Here is a 21,888-nt window from a genome sequence, read left to right on the forward strand (position 1 = left end):
CACAAACACCATTATAATTTTTCCAAATGGCAACCCATCTTACAAAGAGTTTGCATTCAGTTTGCCAAGTTTTAAAAATCGGTAATGCCAGTGTGTGGAATTATGTCTAAGGCCTTTTCCAAGTAGAGCCTGGTCAATGGCCCTGGTCACATTTTTGAAGAAATCCAGCATATTTAACAGACAGGACATGTCCTTGACAAAGCTGAATTGGGCGAGATCCAGGGTTTGGAGGATGTCAAAGCTGAATTGGGCGAGATCCAGGGTTTGGAGGATGTCAGCTATGTCTTTATGAGATCCATGAGGATATGTTCCATTGGCTTTACAGATGAGGCTGGTCAGATTTATGGGTCTATAATTCCCTAGGGTCTGTTGCTAAGCCACCTTTGAGTAGGGGAATACCTACTGTTCTTCTCCATTTCACAGAAAAAGCCTGTGGTCAGGCTGTGATTGAATAGGGTACTTAATGGTGATGCTACTTCACATTTTAGTTTGCTCAGAAGACAGCCTGGGATGCAGTCTGGTCCCACAGAGGTTGTTTTTTTTTTTGCCTTAGACAAGGCATTAATGACCTGCTCTTTGGATATGTATGGTGGGGGTGGGGTGGAGCAAGGTTTGTGTCAAGTTTGGAAGGGATCTTCTTATTTCGGCTTTTCCCCGTTTGGGGTCGCCAGTGGATCACCTGTCCGCTCATGTTTGTGGAATTTTACAGTGTCAAGTTGCCAGCCCGACACCCAACCTTCAACAGAAGGCACGCGTGCACACACATGCATATGGCCAATTTGGAGTGTTCAAGCCACCTACAGCATGTCTTTGGGATGTGGGAGGAAACCAGAGCACCTGGAGGCATGTAGACTCGCACAAAAGGCACCCTAGCTGAGGATCGAACAGGAGAACCTCTTGCTGTGAGGCGACAACTAAGGGAGTGAAATTTTCAGCAAATCTGTCCACTAGCAGATTTGCCATCACTGTGGGACCAGTGTGTGCGATACAGTTGGTCAGGGTGTGTGTGATACAGTTGGTCAGTAGTTCAGCACATGCTTGGATCCTACTTTTTATTATGGTTTTATTTGCCTGTTGAGGCTGAGGAGGGTGATTTTCCACTGTTGGGGCCTCACATTGGTTTTCTTAGACAGTAATTTTGTTTTGCGTTTATGCTGGATGTCCACCAGGGTGGCTTGGTTTTTTAGCTCTGGCTTTGATTATCTCAGGAACAGCAGTCTATACACTTATACAAATGATTGTACAGGGCTTTAGGTGTAAGCTTTGGTGTAGTTACCACTTTCAGCTGGGGGTGAGGCTTGGAAGGCATTTATACCTTTCCCTACAAGGGTATGACTTGCTTTGATGAAGTTTTTTAGTCTGACTTTGCCCTTTGGGAGTCCTGGTGTTCGTGCCAGTTTGAACGTGACTGATTAGATTAATAACGGTCTGAAAGTTGCAGTGATGCATCTCTTTATTGTGTTAGCAAGGACCAGATCTAGTACATCTGTTCTTGTTGGGTTTGAACAATTTGTTCCAGGGCACTGGAGTTAAATTAAAGGAACTTTTGCACTAGCGAGTTAGGCCTAGACTAGGTTTCCCAGTTGATAAGTGAGATAATTGAAATCCCCCATGACCAGAGTGTTTGGCAATATCTGGACTGACTCCAGTTTTAAGTAAGCCTCACAGGCATCGTGCTCCCTGGGGGGGTCTTACCAAACAGTAATCCAAATTTGGAGTAACTCCATGAAGTTGCCCAATCTAACTAGTTGGGAGGTGACTTCATCCCCAATATAGACCACCACCACCTTTGGTTCTCACAATACATTATCCAATTTTTATTATTTTGCGCACACATGACCACACACACACACACACACACGACTACCTTTTATCTGGTCTCCTTTTAACTGGCCATCAAATTTCTGCCGTAGCCATAGCAACAGAGAGAACACCAAACTTTCCTCCTGGCACTTTGGAATGTCTCAGCTTATGATTTTAATGTTAAAATACCCTCAAGTCACGAAAAGCACCAAGCCTTGCACACAAACTTTATACAATATTAGAAGCTAAAAGAACACATTTAAACATGCTTCCACAAGCAATTGTAATAAAAAAAAAAAAAAATCGCCTGGTACAAAAAACAGTCCACACAAAATAAGTTCCACAGCTAAAACAGTAAAAATAAATAAAAGTTTTCTTCAGAAACAAACAGTGGAAGGATGTTCCCAAAACAGGACGTCTGCCCGTCAGCTCAATGAAGACTGCAGGAGGAGCTCACTTCAATGGCAAAAAGTGTTGAAGCGGTTGGTGTGCTCAATGTTTTTATATGGAGCTCTGCTCAAGCTCCTGGCAGTTAAATGTGCCCATTAGATTTGATAAAACTAGACAGTTGGTCAAAGAGAGGATATAACCCCAACAGCTTAGGTTACTGCAGTGACTTTAAAAGTGAACATCTAAAACTACTGCATTTAAAACAGTGGTACTCTTACACTATCCATGTGCACACACACAAGGATAAAAGCAAAAGGTATGGTTTTATCCAACATCACTCAAGAGTCAGCTATGAAACGAGAAACAAAACAGAGTCAATACCAGCTGCATATTAAGGACTTGGGAATGCACTCAAACGCTAAACTTTGATTTGAACACAACTTCTAGAATGGCAATCTAAAAATATGAACATGATTCTCAAGGATATCAGTTAAGAGAGCCAAGGGGGGGGGGGGGGGGTCACATTAATGAAGGCAAAAATCTAGAACTCAGTGGAACTACACAAATTAAACTCTAGCTAATATTTTAAATATATTCGCACCACCAAATGTCCTTGGTAGACAACCAAACGCCCTTTTGTGTGGTTGAATACAATTAGGAGAATGTATTTCTAACAGAGGTGTGGTATAACCTCTCATATATTAATGACTGTAGGGAAGGGGCATAATTTATTTACTGAAGTTTTTTTTCCCACTATCCCTCTCACATTTATCCATCTCATTAACAATTTTATTAGAACAAATTAGAAATTTCTGCTCAGCATGCTTGGGCCTTGACTGAAGGGTCAGCAGACCACCTCACCTACCCTGTTAAAAATAAATCCAGATTTGGATTATGGGCATGTGGTTTTAGAGCAAGCCATATGCTGATAAAGTTATCCTACCTCTGAAAACAAAAAACTTCATCCAGAAATAGCCAATAAGAGCAGTATCAAGCTCCAAAACATGCCTTGTAAAATCCTACCACATAAATAACAGTGATCTCACCACATAGTCTATTTACATCCCTAAAAGCAACCACCACCAGCTTAGAAACCATAAGAATTTTTCATTCACCACTCCACCACGCGAAAAAGTTACATTGCATTCTATGCAACTTACCTCAATGCTGGGCAGTTGTTTGCAAGAATAACTAGCTTAGCTTTGCCTTGACGGATCATCTTTAGAGTCTGTTTATAACCAAGCACGTACTTGCCACTTTTCATTACCAGCTGAAGTCTGGAGTTTATGGACTCCAACGACTTTTTCTGCAAGTACAGAAATATTTAGTCAATTCATTTTTCAGAGGCTTACCACGCTGCCATCTAAGAAGCAACATCAATACTAATACGTACAGCCATAATAGGGTACACAAATTAAAAATTAAGAACTGAACATACAAATGTAAAACATTAAACATACATACCATATAGAACATTAAAAAAGACCATTTTGATTTAATTACACACGCACACAGCATTCAAATGCACCAGCCATGGTCTGCAAATTAGCCACAGGCAGACTGTTCTGAGAATTTCAGTAGACATGCTTGTTTGTTTGTTGATGCAAACACACAGCTTTTGGGTTCGACCTTTCATCAGTGCTAGCAATCATCTTAATTACAACTTATAGTAAAATCAAACAGAACACGTGACAGCCATCCAATTATAAAATTGTTCATATGTTAATAAACAATTAAAAAAATACAAAGTTTTAATTATACTGCATTTGCTTCCTAGCTAATATAGGTTTAATACACAGTAAGACGCTGTCCGGTTCGATTCTCAGCTAGAGCATCTTCTGCGTGGAGACGTGTGAATGGTCGTGCCTTCGTTGAAGGTTGTGCGTCAGGGCTGGCAACTCAGCACGTAAAAATCATCTGCCAATCATTAGCGGATCGGAGTTCCGCTGTGGCGACCCCTAACCGGGAAAAGCCGAAAGACACAACAAAACTAATGGCACTATTTAGTCCAGGAAACATCTGCTTTTAACTCAACAATCCACTTATATTCACTTGTTTCTAAAATATTGTTCACATCACCTCCTCTTATGTTCTTATGGACTACACCAGCAACTCTAGACACCATGAGTTGGATCCGTATCTAGAACTCATTTAGTCAAAGCATTTGTCTTTATACCCATACATAAAAGTGGATATAAAAGTTTACACACCCCTGTTAAAATGACAGGTTTTTTGTGATATAAAAAAGGAGACCACAAATCATTTCAAAACGTTTCCCACCTTTAATGTGACCTATGACCTGTAAAATTCAATTGAAAAACAAATCTGTCAGGGGAAAAAAATATTAAAAAAAAAATGTACAATACACTGGTCGAATAAGTGCGTACACCCTTAAACTAATATTTTGTTGTGCGTGCACACCCTTAAACTAATACTTTGTTGAAGCACCTATTATTAGCTAGGAAGCAAATGCAGTATCATTACATATTTTGTAAAGCTTTGTATTTTCTTAAGACCATGTTAATAAACATTCATTATTAAAATTTTATAATAAAATGGCTGTCGTGTTCTATTTGATTTTAGTACAAAATTAAAATTTCAGTAGATTATGAAACTTAGGAAGAATGTTAGTTTGTTTTTACAACAGTTAAAGTAATTGGTAATAATGATGGCTACGCTTAATCAGTGTACAGCATTGGGAGCTGCCTTGTTACACCAGTGAATACATTTAATTTTCTTAGTAGATAAAGCTCTGCTGTTATAATACTTAACTGCTCCAAACAGCCCCGTTTTTGGATGGCACCTCACTGGCCCTCTTCAAGAGAATGGATGGGAAACAGAAAATTCACCCAGGGGATCACTCCAGTGGCTCTACTTGACAGAGGCACTGGGAACAAAGGTTGGGTGGCACGATGCCATGGTAATCCTATGGGCTAGGCTTGTAAAGGCTCCAGGGCCACACACATATGAACCATAGGAATTTTTCTGCAACAAGGAAAGTTCCTATACAAAACTCTTTACAACTGTATGGTGATGCACAGACTCTGCAAGGGACCACATACACCAGTTTATGTGCAGACATTATGCTTTCATGGGTAGCTTTGGAGTGTCCACTTTAAACAGCACATGTGATCATCTAGCAACCATATATACAGCACCGTTGCTTCCCAATATTTCCCCCCACACAACTCATCAAAACAGTGAGTACCCAAGGTCACACAGGGGAAAAAAAAATAAATAAAACAAATCAGCAGCAAAAACCTAAAACAAAATTCTAGCCAAACTAGACTTTCCACTGTGTGATTCCTTGAAACCTCTTACATTAGAGGTAACATGGGATAGATGCAAATGACCCCTTAGGGACATCAGGTATTTCAGCACCCCACACAACTCATGACAAAACCAGAACAGGGCCAGAAGAGAAGCGACACCTAAAACCAGACAACTCACTCCACAAGAATGACAAATGCAACATCTCATACTCTTAGCACTGTGGGGGGTAAGACACCATCACCCACAGAATTAGATGTAACACTACATTCTACCACAATCCACTACATAGAATAATTTAACAGAAACACCCACGCAGCATCCAATAGGATTCATTTTATTTATCTTATAAACTGTCTACACCTCTTTAGGGCTGAGAAAGCCTTCAGTACTTTCCAACACTGCCATGTCTTTCCTTGCCAGGCACCAGAAAGCTTAAAGCATCCCACCCCCACTCAAATCTCACCCAGATACAGAACGGAGGTAGTCTCAGCCTACATAACATCAGCTAAATGGAGATTGGATGCTGACAAGAAAAATGACAGTTTTATACCTGGAGAATGAGATTTCAGAACATTAAAATAAGCTATGTCAAACTGCTTAAGTAATCTGTCAATCTCCCTTACTTGCTTTCTAATATTCAGGACTGAACAGATTACTATAGGACTTTACTAAACCAAACATATGAACAATTATCTGCTTTCTTTAGAACACAAACAATAAATGCTGCTGTTGCTGACACTTGCTCATTAACTGTCATACACTCAGCACAGTTACAAGTCAGTATCATGAAACAAAACATCCTTCCAATTCTTTTACTCATAGACCAATGATCCTTACTCTGACAGAAGCAATTAACATACCAAACAGCAGCAGGTGACAAACAAGCTACCCACAGTCTAAGTGTTCTAACAGAATTCTGGTCAGCAATCCTTCCTTGCAAGTGGCAACTGGATAAAGTGCCTGAGTGTTGTACATTTACAATCACAGTTAACATAAATGTCTAAAGGTGCGAAATAACTGTTCACATGCATCAAGTTTTGTTTGTACAAAAAACATTTTCCGCACCTATGCATTACAAAATAGTTTAGCAATGCGGCAGAAAACTATACCGCTTCCTGCCCTATGAATATTAGTTCTGTAAACACAGCTTACTACATTGAGTCTTAATACGTTTGGAGCACAATATTTAAAGGCTTCAAAATGTTCTTTTCACACACAAGTGTCTGCAAGCATAAAGATGCATACAAACACTTGTTTGTTTGAAAACAAAAGCATGTTTTGTGCCTTTAATTGAGATCTTTAAGTGTACAGAGAGGCCAGATTAAAACCATTACAGACAGTGCATTTTTCAAAATTCATTCACTACACATTTGCAAAGCACCCCTTAAACTTACAGGTGTGGACTTCCCAACTGTCACTTGGATAGGTTAGAATTAACATTATAGCACAGTTAGTATATTAATTAATTGTTACTTGTAAACATGCAGATATCAAGGCAATGCAAGTGATAAACAGATTCCATTAAAAAGGGAAAAAAAAAAAAAAAGCTATAAAACAAACTTATGATAAGCCCCATGACAATCCTGCAGTATACTACAGTAAAAATGCAGTGACCGAGCATTTGGAGTAATCAAGTTTGCACAAAACATCTAAACAGTGAGAAAAATCAGTTTCAAAGTAGACTGGATTGGCCTCTCTTTTGAGACAGTTATTTACTGATGAAGTACTTGAAATCAATTTTAACTAATATGATAAAACTACACAAAGTGGAAATGAATGGAAGGATCACAGAAATTACTGACAAAAGTCCCACACACATCATGGAGGGATTCAAGCAAGATGTGCAATAATTGTTCACTAGCAAATTTTCTAAAATACTGCACAGAGTTGAAATGGTCACGACTGAAAAATGTTCAACATTAGTCAAACTCACTGCCTAAAATGCCCTTCAACAAGTTTGCTACCAACATACCCAGAGTTGAATGCTATTTCTCCTATCCAAGTACCCAATCCCTTTTTGAATAGGGCAACAGACTTTCTAATTTTGAGATGAACATAATTCCACCTACCAGCTTGACAATGGAAATAATTCAGCAATGTGCATTAGGCCACACATTTCACAAGAACATCTTTCCTCTCCCTCAAACATTTTTTCCATATCACTATGCACAACTGTGATGCACTTGTGTGGGTGTTGCAGAATGCAGTCTGTGTTGGAGTTATAAAAGTTAGCTCTTGGTGGGTAACTCTCAGTGTGCAATGTTTGCTGACCACTATTACTGGTGCAGTAGCCAGAGTGGAGATCCCTTAACTGCAGCACTGTTTCACAGAGATGCACATTGTACTATTGCTTGTCAAGTACATTACTGGTGTATGCCCAGATGTTTGCCATATGGGTTGTTGCTGTGTGTTTGCTGCAACAGGTCATGACCCAAGAGCAGGTCACTATTAGGTACTGAACATTCCCAATTTAGAGTTGTGGAACCCTTCCAATAAAGTTCATTAGGAGTTGTGCATACCTGTCTGATTCAGTGGTAATGCAGAACTGAAGCATGGGCACACCAAGCTCTTGACAAGAAATATAGGTCTGGGCACAGGCTGGAGTTGGATACATCGAGCACTACCGAAATGAGGTTACTACTCGCTCCAAAGTGTGACTAAAAGAATTCAAACAGATGAATGAAAGTCAAACTGTTTCTCGGTCAACATTAAACAGCTCAAAAAAAAATAAATAAGACTTTCAGTAGGTTGGCCAAATGAATTTTAAACCGTAAGCAGTGCACATAGTGAAAGACTTACAGAGCAGGATAAATGAACATACACATATCACAGTGCTTTATCAGGAATGCAGCAAGGAACCTCAAAAAATTCCATAATGTAAAAAATTAAGTAATACTAATTGAACTAGAGATATCACAGGGTGTACTCCTTACAAGACACCCAGTAGCATTTCATTATGTCAAGCTCTGCATGACATACAGTTGACTTCACTCAAAAATAGTATCATTGTAGTTGGATACAACCATGTGAGCAATCAGTAAGCATTTCAAAACTGCAGGCCACATTCTCAGGAATGGTTAGACTTTCCTAAACAAAGCGGATAAAACACATTTTATAATATTTTCTAAGAAAGTGCTGCTCAGACGACAAGACGAAAAGGAGACTGGCACGAGATTAAGTGCTCTGCCCTGCATAGAAGGTTTGTGGTCTGCACTCTTGTGGGAGAAGAGGCTGGACTCTGCCCTTCTGAGCTGGGAATTTCTGGTTAAAGGTTTATAAGTACCTGAATATTTGAACTGTATCTTACTGAAATTGGTACACCTTGTTTGCTGTAGCATAGACTAGATCCAGGCCTGCTGAATCTAGCTTTGTTTATATGCTTGTTGTTTGTTTGCTTGCTATTTCCCTGGAACGCTAATTCCACCTAATACGCGGCTTCTCAGAGCTTCTGTGGATCACTAGTGATATCTGCATTGCTTACTGTACTTATTTCCTTGTTTCACTTGAAAGAAAGTTACTGTTTGTCGTTTTTGCATTTAAGTTACCTGTAACACATTGCACTTAAGTTACCTGGCACTTGCTCACTAAAGCAATTATATAAGTCAGCACTAAAAATTAAAAGCACTACACCCTCACTCCCCACTGGCCCTGGTTTTCAATTATTAAGGAATTCCCAATATTATTCTAGCATGTCCAAAGGTGAGTTGTCAATCAACTCTCCGGTCCAGCTGGTGAATCTGGGAATCTTGAGGCAATGTTACAACTGCCTCATGTACACAGACAACCCTCTCCTCCTCCCAACAAATTCCAACACATGTGAGAGATGCAACCATATAGCCAAACTGGAGGCTAAGCTCTCTCAACTCAGTACTGGCATAACCAGTCAGGAGGAGAAGGAAACCACACTCACTAAAATTCCAATCTCACATAGACCTACCACGACAGCAAACCAAACACAATCACACAAAAACATATTCGGAGGCTCTAAATAAAGATCTGTCAAAGCAGCAGAGACCTCCAAAGCAGACACCCAAGCAGCCGCTACCCCAAAACAAAACACGTGCAACACATCTCACAAAGCCAGTGTGCCGAACAGTCACAGCCCTTAAGACTAAACAACACACCTGATAGAGTCACCTAGGTGACTATCGTCAGGCACACTGACGTCCCGCTCACCAGGCTGAACAAGGAGAGGGTCACGGTGAGCAGCCTGTCGGGCACTAGGATCCGCCACATAACACAAGCACTCAGGTCACTCCAAGGCAAGTACAAATATGACTCAGTCATTGTCCATGCTGGTGTGAATGACCTGAGACGTACCTCCCTGGGCTACATGAAAAGAGACATAAAGGAGCTCTCCAAGCATGCAGCCCAGGCCGGTATGACCCTGACCTTGAGTAGCATCTTACCCTCACCAAGAATGATGCCACAATATGAAGACAAGATGATCAATTTCAACAATTGGCTTAAGTACTGGTGTCATTCAAAGGGGATCCAATGCCTGTCAGCTTGGGATGATATGCTCGACAAGCCACGATGCTTCGCTAGGGACGGCTTGCACCTGTCACCCCTGGGCTTTTGGATATTGGCAAAGGCTCTTGCTACCCCCATAGTGCCTTTTTTAGGCAAGGCTCAAAAGACAAACCCACCTCCATAGGTATCACAAGGGATAAGAAACTAAGAGTAATGCTACTCAACGCCAGAAGTCTAAACCTCAAGATGCACGCACTCGAAACTCTCCTTAGCATGGAGAACATCTATATCTGTGCAGTAACAGAAACCTGGTTCAGGGCTCCCGAGAGCACCCCAGCACTACCAGGTTATACCTCATACCATGCTTTTCGGCCCCAAAACTTGGACCAAACCACAAAAGGAAGGGGAGTATCGATATTCATCAAACCCACACCTCCAGGTTGGTGGCAAAGCACGAAGCATCAGAGACTATCCATGTGCAACTAACAGTGGGTAAAACTGCCTTCCAGTTTATAGCCTGCTACAGACCATCCTCCCAAACCCAGGAACCCCACTCGGCCTTCCTGAGAACACTGGAAAATATGAAGGTCTCTCCAAACACCATTATATTGGGCGACTTCAACTACCCAAACATAGACTGGGAGCATTACTCTAGCTCAAACACCCTAGCCCAAAGGTTCCTAGAATTTATAAACTCAAATGCTATGGAACAACTTGTTACCACTCCCACAAGAGGGAAAAACATACTGGACCTGATCACCACCAACATGGGGACTCTATGCTCCAGACCAGAAGTGTATCCCTCACTGGTAAGATCAGACCATAAACTAATCTCACTGGATATTCACATCCCGATCCCACCCCTTGCCCAGAAAACCACAGTGAAAAACTTCTCTAAAGCAAATTTCACACTCCTCAAAACTGAGGTGGAATCCTTCAAAGCCCCCGGGCCTGTGGAAAATATGGCCCAGACCGCAGAATCCTTTATAAACGCATTCTATGAACACCTTCAGGAATGCATGGATCATGCGATCCCAAATAAAACCAAGACCCAATCCTCCAAAGGCAGACGTCCTGTCTGGTGGACCCCAGCCATAAACAAACTATACAATAGAAGGAGAAAGCTACTAAATGATAGAGCAAAATCCCAAAAAGGGAAGGCATCACTGATTAGTATTAGCAAAAAACTACGGGCACACATAAAATTGTCTAAGGCCAGCTTAGAGAGAAAAATTGCACAGGACACTAAGAATAATCACAAGGCTTTCTTTAGTTATGTTAGGAACCTGGGTGGTAATTCCCAGATATGCTCAGAATTAGTCCAAAATGACAAAAAAATACACTGAACCCACAGACATTGCCAACATCCTAGCTGACAGGTTCAGCGCAAACTCCCCCACCAAAAGGGCAAATATCTATCCCAGCAGAGTGCTGCCCCTGACATCTCAGATGCTCAGGTAAGAGCCGCCCTCTCCAAAGCAAAAAACACAGCATCAATGGGACCAGACGGTGTCCCGGGCTGCGTCCTACATGAACTCCAAGAAGAGCTAAACCCAAACATAAAACTACTGCTCAATCTCAGCCTTACTACAGGATATGTGCCCAAAGAGTGGCGTACAGCAACAGTGGTCCCTCTCCATAAAGGTGGTGCCTCAACGGATCCTGGAAACTATCGCCCCATAAGCCTGACTAGCTTGGTCTGCAAAGCTATGGAAAGGATCATCATGGACCTCATAAATAAAGATATTGGGGACCTACAAACACTGGATCCTACCCTGTTCGGCTTTGTTAAGGGCAGACCCTGCCTCTTAAACCTGGTTGATTTCTTTGAAACAGTCACCAAGGCCATTGACGAGGGGAAGGTGGTCCACACAGCCTACCTGGACCTCGCAAAAGCCTTAGATACAATACCCCACTCGGGCATTATAGATAAGCTCACCAGCTTAAATATAAACCCCTATGTCACTAGATGGATTGCAAATTGGCTCAAGGACAGAACCCACATGGTTAGAATTGCTGGAGCCATGTCAGACTCCAAACCAGTTACAAGTGGTGTCCCACAAGGCTCAGTCCTGGGACCTCTCTTGTTCGGTATATATTTCTCGGAGGTACAGGCCAACACGGAAGGACTGTGGCTGACCAAATTCGCAGATGACTGCAAACTGGGCGCCATAATCGACTCTCCAGACGACAAGCATCCTCCAAAAGGGCCTCATAGAAACAGACAACTGGTGCCAGAGCCATGGCCTCAAGCTAAATGCCAAAAAGTGTATAGTCATCCCCCACAAATTACCACATAGGTAGTAATCCATTAAGTACAGAAGAAGCAATTAGGGACCTGGGGACCCAAGTTGATAATCTCTCATTTGACAACCACGTGGCCAAAGTGGTTAGAAAAACATTTTATATAGCCCACCTAATCATGAAGGGATTCACATCGAGATCAGGGGACGTCATCGTGCCTCTTTACTCATCCCTCATCAAGCCCATAATTGAGTACAATGCCCCTTTTGGGATGTACCTTACCAGACACCTGCAGCAACTGGAAAGACCCCAAAAGTACCTCACCAAGAGGATCAAAGGGCTCAAACAGATGCCATATGCTGCCCGGTTAAAGAAACTGCAGCTCTACTCAGTGGCATACCGCCTGCTCAGAGGTGATCTGTGCCGGACGTATAAAGCCATGTCCAACCTGGAATTAATGGACATGCTGCACCTCAGAAAATCCAAATCCCATCGAGCTACGCGCTCGAGAGACTTGAACCTCAGCACTGAAATAAACAGGACGTGCTGGAGGGACAGATTCATAACCCACAGGCTCCCTTCACTCTGGAATAAAATCCCAGTCCAGGTTAGGCAGAGTCCCTCATTGACTCTCTTCAAGAGGAATCTTGAGGAGTGGATGGGAGATCGTAGGTTTATCCCGGGTATCACTTCTGTGTCACTTTTAGACAGAGGCACAGTATACTAACCTCGAAAAAGGGCATAGCAAAATAAATTTAAAATGGGTGGCGAAAGCCAAACACATTCTGGCTAGGCTTATAAATGCCCTAGGGCAGATAGCCTAGTATGAACCTATGAACCTATAGGTGATAGGACTCTCTGCATTATCTACATCTATATATATCTATATTCTAGACTCAAGATTACTTCTACTGCTATTTTCCGACCTCGCATTTTTTTCCTAGCAGTCACTGACCACTAATGCTTTATGGTGTCCACCAAATTGATTCCACCACCACCACACACAAACACCCCATAAGTTAACGCAAAAAACATTCTATATTACTTTCAAGCTTATTAATGCAAGAGCCCTAGATGGACAATTTCTGTGCCAGCCCAGCTACACAGCCAATTAGAATGCAGAAATATTTCTACAATGACTACCTAGAACTATTGTTATGTCAATTTTACCACAGAAAATCTAAGCAATATCAAACTTACTACTAAACCTTCCCTTGTCACAGTATTACTAACTCTGGTCAAATATCCCACACTTTAGATATTATCCATGCATGTTCTGTTATATACTACAGACAACTTTGACACAAATGAAACATACAGTGAACAGTTTCCTCCAAAGTTTCAAATGGAAGAGAAAGAAACTTTACATAAACAAGGTATTCCAACTTTGTGTATATGCACACACACACACATGTACATATATATTAAACACACATACAAATGCATACGTACTGCGCACACAACTAATGATAAGGTCTGACGGCATAACCACCTGTGCTTTCAAAGTGGACTGTACAACTCACCTCTAAATATGAATGGCTGAATCTACCATAATTTTTGATATATGGCAAGTTTTAGCTGCCCTGACAAACAGTGGCAGCATAAGCGCCCAACAATTTTTAATTTGTTGGCTTATTTGCACATCCCAAATGTCCTGATTTTGGTTCAGCATTGCTCAATCCTTTGTATCACAAAGATAGTTTAAGAAAATAACCACTTAAGACTTTCAATATCTAAAATGTGTTTTACTCCAGGAGCTTTGTCAGTGGTTACTCTTGGGAGTTCTTTCCAGTTCTGTGGATGAAAGATGAGGTGCAGCGATGTCAGAGGTGTTACAAACTTAGGTATACACACACACCCAAAACACCTTCATAGATTAGTACAAGGCTAACTGCCCTTGCGGACCATTTTAAGCCTAGTCAATTACCTCAAGTGAGAATCAAACCCTACACCTTGTGTTTGTAAGGCAAACACCTTAACCATTATACCACTGTGGTGCATCAAGCCACTTTCCCCTCACCACAGAAGTTTGGCAATCCCAGAACTCTATCTTCCTGCACACAATATGGAACAATCACCGTCATCAATAGGAATTAATCATTAAAAAAAAAAAAAAAAAAAAAAAAAAATTGGCTTGGCGGTTAAACATATACAAATATACAACTGCACAGTAATATTTTACAACTAAAAAAAACTTTCATGCTACTTCATCTTTGCACATGTAATACTCTGCATGTCAATCTCCACTTGAACGCTATTGCAGACTGTTCCGGTTATAGCTTTGTTGGAGCCCAGCATTTTTCTTCCAAAGTAAACCCCGTAAAAAGAGCAACAGTCCAATGTAGGGACCACCCAGTCCAAGTCAACAAAATGCAAATAATTTAATAAAAAAAAAAGGTTTAGCTGCTACTACTTCATGAACCTTGGAAAACTCAGTCCTGTGTGTTTTAGTGGGGTACACATTAGCCCTGTGTTTTTTTAGTGGAATACACACGTCATTCGAATTGCAGCAGTTACTCAGAAAATTTAATTTTATGCACTAAACTACATTACACACCACCATATAATGCACAGAAGTGCATCTTTAGCAAGGTCGGTGTGTGGAGACGCACACACATTGCACATTACTGTGCAAGTATCAAACAGAATCAACAAATGAAGAAACTTCTCAGGAAGTTATCTAAAACAAAACTAAACAGCAGATTTTGTACTAACACGTGCTTATTGTTTTTCTGACTCTGCTATATTACAAACCATCTCACTATAACCTTTTGTCACCGATACATCTTGAAGTAATTGAGCAATACTGGTTTCTTCTACTTTTTAATATGTAAACGTATCTGTTCTTATTTCATGTCCAAATGTAATGTGTAATATTTGTGGAGCTTTTCTCCCCAAGCCTCCGCTGAAAAAGGACATGTGCCCAGACAGGCTTTCCTGGTAAACAAATGTAAAACAAAATAAAACAAAGAATCGTCCAAGTATCAAATAACAGAATCAAAGAATCATGCCCGTATATATACACATTCCTATCACTAAACAAACAAGCTGCAATGCTCACAAAGATAATACAGCATTAACAAAAAAAAGGTCAGACAGTTACAAAAAACATTTTAATACTAAATAGCTACAGTTTTCTTATTTTTAAAGTATAACAATCAATACCTCCCAAAGCTGAATGCGAACGTAAACAGCACCCAAAAAAAAAAGTTTGCACAAGGAATCAAATACTGCAAGGTTTGATTAAACATACTAGACAGTTCTTCACAACACATTACTTGCCCCCTTCTAAGATTTACACTAACATTTATCAAAAACAAATGAAGTAGATAAAACCAATATTCTGAAAGTATCAAAAACGTCATGCGATGACAGTGGGCAAAACAATCCAATTATATTAACAGATAAACTACGCAATTTTGAACACCCCCAAGAAGGCGGCTATTTGCCCATTAATCTATGCTTACTTGCACCTAAAGTGATGCAACTCAGCTTGTATCAAAACTGCTCAAGACTACAAAACTCTGCCAATACCCACCCACAATCTTTTCCCAAAAACATCTGCAAAATCACAATGCAAACTAGAAAATGCATAGTTTTTTTTTTCAAAAGATCCATCAAACTGCCCAATATCCGGTAATCTCAAAGTGTAGTACCTCGCACTTAGTTCTGCACAGCTTTGGGCCATCAGTGATTGGCACGCCAAATGGGTGGTGATATCGAGGAAGACTGACAGGCACGCTAATTCACATGTCACGTCATGTAAATTGCTAAATATTCATGCACACAACGAACTCCATCCTCGTAGAAATTATTACTTTTTCTCCTTTTTCAAGGGGGGGGCAAGTCTCCCTGCACCTCCTTGTGGGGGCTGCACTCCCACACCCTCCCCACTTCGGTAGGATGCCTTAAGGCCAGCTGACCAGTTCAGCAGTGAAGTAGTGCTGTGCAACAGCGCTGCTACCCTCTTCAGGAAACATTTTCAACCATTAAAATGTAACAGTATTCTATCTAAATAAACAGAGTCTTGGTTGATGCATTTCTTCAGAGTCTGTAATAACTGTTGTTTAATAATTTTATAAGCATAGCTTCTTGTGTTTCTCTGGGCGGCTACGGTGGTGCAGTGGTTAGCATTGCCGCCTCACAGCAAGTGGTTCTCCGGTTCGATCCTTGGCTGGGGTGCATTCTGTGCAGAGTCTGCATGTCCTCCCTGTGGTCGGTGGGTTTCCTCCCACATCCCAAAGACATGCTATAGGTGGATTGGACACTCTAAATTGGCCCCAAGTGTGTGTGTGTGTACCTTCTGTGGAAGGTTGGGCGCCGGGCTGGCAACTCGACACTGTAAAACTCCACTGCCAATCATGAGCGGACAGGTGATCCTCTGTGGCGACCCCAAACCAGGAAAAGCCGAAAGAAGAAGCTTCTTGTGTTTCTACAGGTACTTAATATTAATGACAACCCCTACTGTCCGCAAATGAATATTCATGCGGCTGCTGCCTAGTCCACCCTGGAGGCGTGTTTGGGTCGGGATTTGCTACTGCACATCCTGCGAGATACTACACTTTTAGATTACCAATATTCTACTAAAAAAAAATCAGAACCAAATACATCAACCAGTAGAAGTCCCACATTAGGGTACTAGCTAACTGGCAGGATTAAGCCAGCCTCACATCTTTTTAAGCTATTTCTGTAACAGCATATTGATTCTAACGAAGAGTACAGAGTTCCTGCACTAAACATCAACTGTAAGGTATATGAAAATAAAGGTCAAGGAGGCAAACATTACAAAAAATGTATTCTGGCATTAATACATGAACAAATGTTTCAAAAAGAGCTGCAGTTACCCTTGTAATGCAAATACAGCTTGTCAACCCTCATGCCACAAAGCTTTTCAGACCACCTTTTGGAAAGACTTTACATTACACACAAAGGCAAATTTTGTTCACCTATATACAATTCACACCCCTACTCTAAAATAATATTTTTAAGGCCAATAATTGTACAGTAGTAGAATCTCTTCATCTCTCCACCAATCCTGGACCTAAAAGTAATTATAAACAAAGTGTTTTTTTTTTTGCTTTAAACGCGATATACAATGTACAAAACTGATGGCCATCATGTTTTCCCTTCAAGCCAGAAAATCTGGCCAAGCCCAAACTCCAATGGCTCTCATCAACTTTTCCACTCTGAACAAACTATAAAACCAAAGGTAGAACTACACTAACACAGTGTCAAAAATGGGGGAGTATAACTCCTATAGAATTATTCTAAAACTGAAAAGTAAACCTATAGAACATTATCGTGTAGCTTTTATTAAACCCCAATCATCCAAATGCAACTGGTAGGACCAATTCAGGATCAGTCCATATGATCATAGCTGATGCCACTTTGACAGCGTCCTAGCTTATATAGTTTTGTTCCAATGGACAATCGGTAAACAAAACACCTGCGGAAACGAACTATAAACAGCAAAATTAAGCCTTTAACCGTCCAATCATAATACAGTCATCATAACATAAGCATCAACACCATACAGTTACAGTCAATCGCTTAAACAAATGTTAGCCATACCACACAGGAGGAAACAAACACTGAGATTATAACCAATAGTTTCAGAATGCAGTAAAACAAGCAAACAATCCACCATTCCTATGGAACGCAATATAGAAACACATGAACCACATACATAGGCCTGTTTATGAACAGCTTCCACGTGAAGCAATTCCCCTGTCCCAAACACATTACTGTGCTGCAGCCACTCACCGTCTTCTTAGCGGCCACCATTTTTGAGCGTCTTAACCGGCCTGGCCAACCTTAAAACCAAAACAGAAAAAGAAACCATATATAAACCGTATGAAATTCTGAGTTTAAAGTTATACTAAAACCATAACACAACTATGAAAACATTTTTGAACAGAGCAAGACTTACTAGAAGTACTCCAATATGGCCGTAACGGAGGAAAGGAACAACTTCCCACAATGCAAATCACTTCAGAATGGCATCCGATCTCGCGAGAAAATACTAAGCCAAAAAAGTACGGAACGTAAATATGTATCTCAAACTTGTGTCTTCGGAACGTGGCCTGAGTGGGCAAAATGCGTTAGTAGATACAGATAGACTTGTATGCTCTAGTTAATATTTTTTTATTTATTAATACGATTAAGTATTTTACCTTTTCCGTTATTGGGGCAGCAGGTGTAATGCGCTTGCACATTGCATAGCCCTGAACCGCTTGTTTTGAAAGACCAAGAAACATACATGAAGACGAAGTACCCTTTTTATTGCCTTGTAACGAGTCAGTCTGTATAACTTGTCATACGGACTTGATCAGTCCTTTCCCCCAACAAGTAAAATTGGACGGTACTTCTAAACGAGCAAGAGCAGCGTGCATTCCACACTCTGATTCTGATGTTAATGCCATACAACCCAAGCTAGCAAGCCCTGGTTATGCCTGTTTCTTTTCGGTAAATGGTGTATTGATAAAAGTTTTTTTCTTAGTTGCTATTACTTCTGTAAGGAGAAAATTGAAGCTTCATATCGTATCGGTTGTACTGTACTTAATCATCCATAAAAAAGTTTTTTCTAAGAACAAGTCTGTCTTGCCACAGTGTCTTCATCTAAATCAACCATTCAATTGCTAGTATTTGTCCAGAATGACACCCATAAAGAAGAATACTTGGGCAGTGAACTACATGTTCACTCTGATTCTTCTTGCGTCATTTGCCCCAGTTACATTGGGAAAGAAAGTTTCTAAGAAGATCTTTTCTAAATGACTAATGGTCTGTAAACCATTACTGTACACAAGTAAGAGAAGACTACAAAGGAGTGGAGTTCACGTGTTACTTTTTCGTTGTTTACAGTGAATTACATGTGAATGCAACTATAAGAAGTTATTGTTTACGGTACAAAATATGTCGACAAAGGAGAACAACTTCTAAAGGATTTTTTGGAGTGATTAGCGTTGCCACCTGTCCCACTTTGCGAGGGACAGTCTCTCTTTGGGCAGTTGTGTCCTGCAAAAAATTTGAAAAAATGGCAAATATCCTGAGATTTTAGGACAAAAATATTCCTGTATTTTCTTTAATAGTTGCATAAACAGTTATTTTGTATTCTGAAACAGCCAATTGTTATAAGAAACAGAATAAGCACCTCGAATGCTACAATAATAAGTTTTTATTTTGGCAAAAAAGTGAAGTTCTTTCATTTGTACTTGCCATGGATATGTTTTGCCCTGCAAAATCTGACGTTTCTACAAAAAATGTCCCACTTTGGGCATTTGAAAAGGTGGCAACCCTAGGAGTGATGTCTCAAAGAAACACCACCGCGGATACTTATTTGAGATACAACCATGTTGTAACCACGAAAGCCGAAATTCTCACGGTGCAAATATATTGCCGTTTATCATTTACAAAATAAATGTTATTGTTATACAAAGACAGTTTTAACGGGACATGCGCTGACAAGCCACCCATCGCGCCCACTGTCTAATTTTAATTGCCAATTCAGTTTACTCACTTTAAATGCGCATGCTCAGTTTAATGAGCAATTGTCTTATTCTGCGTTAATATGCTTACATTTACAGTTCTGTGTTTCTATGTACATGTATGCATTTTGCCGTTACTGCTCTCTGTCGCAAAACAGAATAAAACAAACAGAGCAAAATGTTAATGCCCTAATCAGCCTTCCATTATTATATCGTCAGCATAATGTCATGAAATTTTAAACATTCCCTAGCAACTATGATGGTTAGGCACATGAGAAAAGCATTTTAAATCATTTTTGCTAGTTAAACTTGTTAAATCTTATAATGTACTTATGCTATCGTGATCTTTTTCTTGAATGTGGAGCTTTTCTCCCCGGGCCTCCACTGAAAATGGACATGTATCCAGTTGGACTAGCCCGGTCAACAAATGTAAAATAAGTAAAAATAAAATTTTGAAACAACATCCACTTCTTCCGTATTGCCTACGTGTAACTTTCGCTTCAAAATCCGAAAGCAAAAACTTTGACGGCAATTTCAATTACCATACAAGTTATACAGTAGTCTAAGATGTCACTGTGACTGGGATGTGCAATAATACATACGAATACGTTATATACATGAAGTACAGGTTACCCAAAGAAGAGTATTTCACTCCCCATGGAACAAGAAAATACTGCAACTGGTGGGTTAACTGTCAATGACATATGTGCTGTTGGTGGGACTGTAGATGGGGTCAGGAGTGATGTCAGGAAGTGGGTGGTGATTAGCAAATTGGTAGGCAAAGTTTATATTTCCGACCAAAAGAGCTCAGCTCTTTTACAAGGCTTCCAGTGCTCCCTTAGGTAGAATAAACAGAGCAAGACATAGCTCGCCTTTTAAACGGACGTCTAGTGGCAGAAGTCTTTAACAGAGCTTGTGCAGGTTGACTGCTCAATCTAATTGCATTTTTCAATGTTATATTGCCTGCTTTCTTTACTTGTATTGCATTTTACTCGCTGACGGTAACTAGTGGCTGTATTTCTGGTTGCCGTACATACTGTATAGCCGAGCGTGGCCACTTCTGCTAACTTGTTGCCCCAATAATGGGAAAGTACCAACTTTGCCAATTGCCCTTTTTGGTGCTTGAAGTAACCTAGCCTGTTTGGTATTTGACCTTGCCCACCCCCTAGTTGATAATTATATATTAACCTAGTGAGAATAAGTGGGATCATCCAAGAGATAATGGGGGGAACCCATGAATGGGATAAAGAATTTAAGAGCTGCCTTTGTCCTGTATGGGGACAGTAAATTTTCTGTTACCCATGCATAGATCCAAGTTGACCTTGAATATGGACTGGGATAAGGTTTGTTTTACATGTTTACAAGTGCACTTGATGTCCATAGGTGTGTACTAGGCTAATGGCCCTGGAGCCTTTACAAACCTAGCCCATAGGGTTACCCTAGCATCGTGCCACCCGACCTTGGTTTCCAGTGCCTCTGTTGAGTAGAGCCACTGTTGTGATCCCGGGGGTGAAGTTTCTATTTCCCATCCACTCATCAAAATTTCTCTTAAAGAGGGTCATTGAGGTACTCTGACATGTATGGGAAGTCTGTTCCATAGCATGAGCAGTCTCTGGGTTATGAACCTGTCCCTCCAGCATGTTCTCTTGATTTTGGTAATGAGGTTGAGATCTCTGGAGCATATGGTGTGGAGGGATTGGGATTTCTTTAGATGTAGCATTTCTAACAGAGCTGGGTCAGACATGGCTTTGTAAGTTAAGCAGAGATCGCCTCTAAGTAGGCGATATGAGACAGAATAGTTGGAGTTTTTTGAGTTTGCCCATATAGGACAAGTGTTTAAGGCTCAGGATCCTCATTGTGAGGTACTTTTGCGGCCTGTCCAGTTGTTGCAGGTGTCTAGTGAGGTACATGGGACATTGTACTCTGGCCTAATGGGAGAAGAGTAGAGGGAAACAATGACCTTTCTTCCTGGATGCAAAACCCTTAATAATGATATGTGCCACATAGAAGGACTTTCTGACCACAGTGGCAGTGTGGTGGTCAAAAGAGAGGTTGCTGTCAACCTGTGTTCCCAGATCTCTTGTAACAACTTCTGTGTTTAGTGGACTACTATTGATGCGGTTGTTTATGGGAACAGGGTTTTTCCCAAAGGGGATGATGACACATTTTTTGTCATTGAGCTTAAGGCCATGGTTCTGACACCGTTGATGGTCTCAGTGAG

General features: G+C 40.7%; 1 protein-coding gene across 1 annotated transcript in view; it reads right to left on the reverse strand.

The window, feature by feature from the left end:
* The window catches only part of RPL30 (ribosomal protein L30), a 97,745-nt gene extending 79,290 nt beyond the window's left edge, over positions 1-18,455 (reverse strand). Inside the window, exons 1-4 of the mRNA XM_044065633.1 lie at positions 18,357-18,455; positions 18,113-18,266; positions 17,947-17,996; positions 3,354-3,499 (exon numbers count right to left, since the gene is read on the reverse strand). Coding sequence (XP_043921568.1) covers positions 3,354-3,499; positions 17,947-17,996; positions 18,113-18,266; positions 18,357-18,440 — 434 coding nt within the window. The 5' untranslated portion in view covers positions 18,441-18,455. The remainder of the gene's footprint in view (positions 1-3,353; positions 3,500-17,946; positions 17,997-18,112; positions 18,267-18,356) is intronic.
* Positions 18,456-21,888: the final 3,433 nt, after the last annotated feature.

Source organism: Protopterus annectens, chromosome 3.part0 (genome assembly GCF_019279795.1).
Source record: "Protopterus annectens isolate FY-2018-M chromosome 3.part0, PAN1.0, whole genome shotgun sequence".
Classification (NCBI taxonomy): Eukaryota; Metazoa; Chordata; order Ceratodontiformes; family Protopteridae; genus Protopterus; species Protopterus annectens.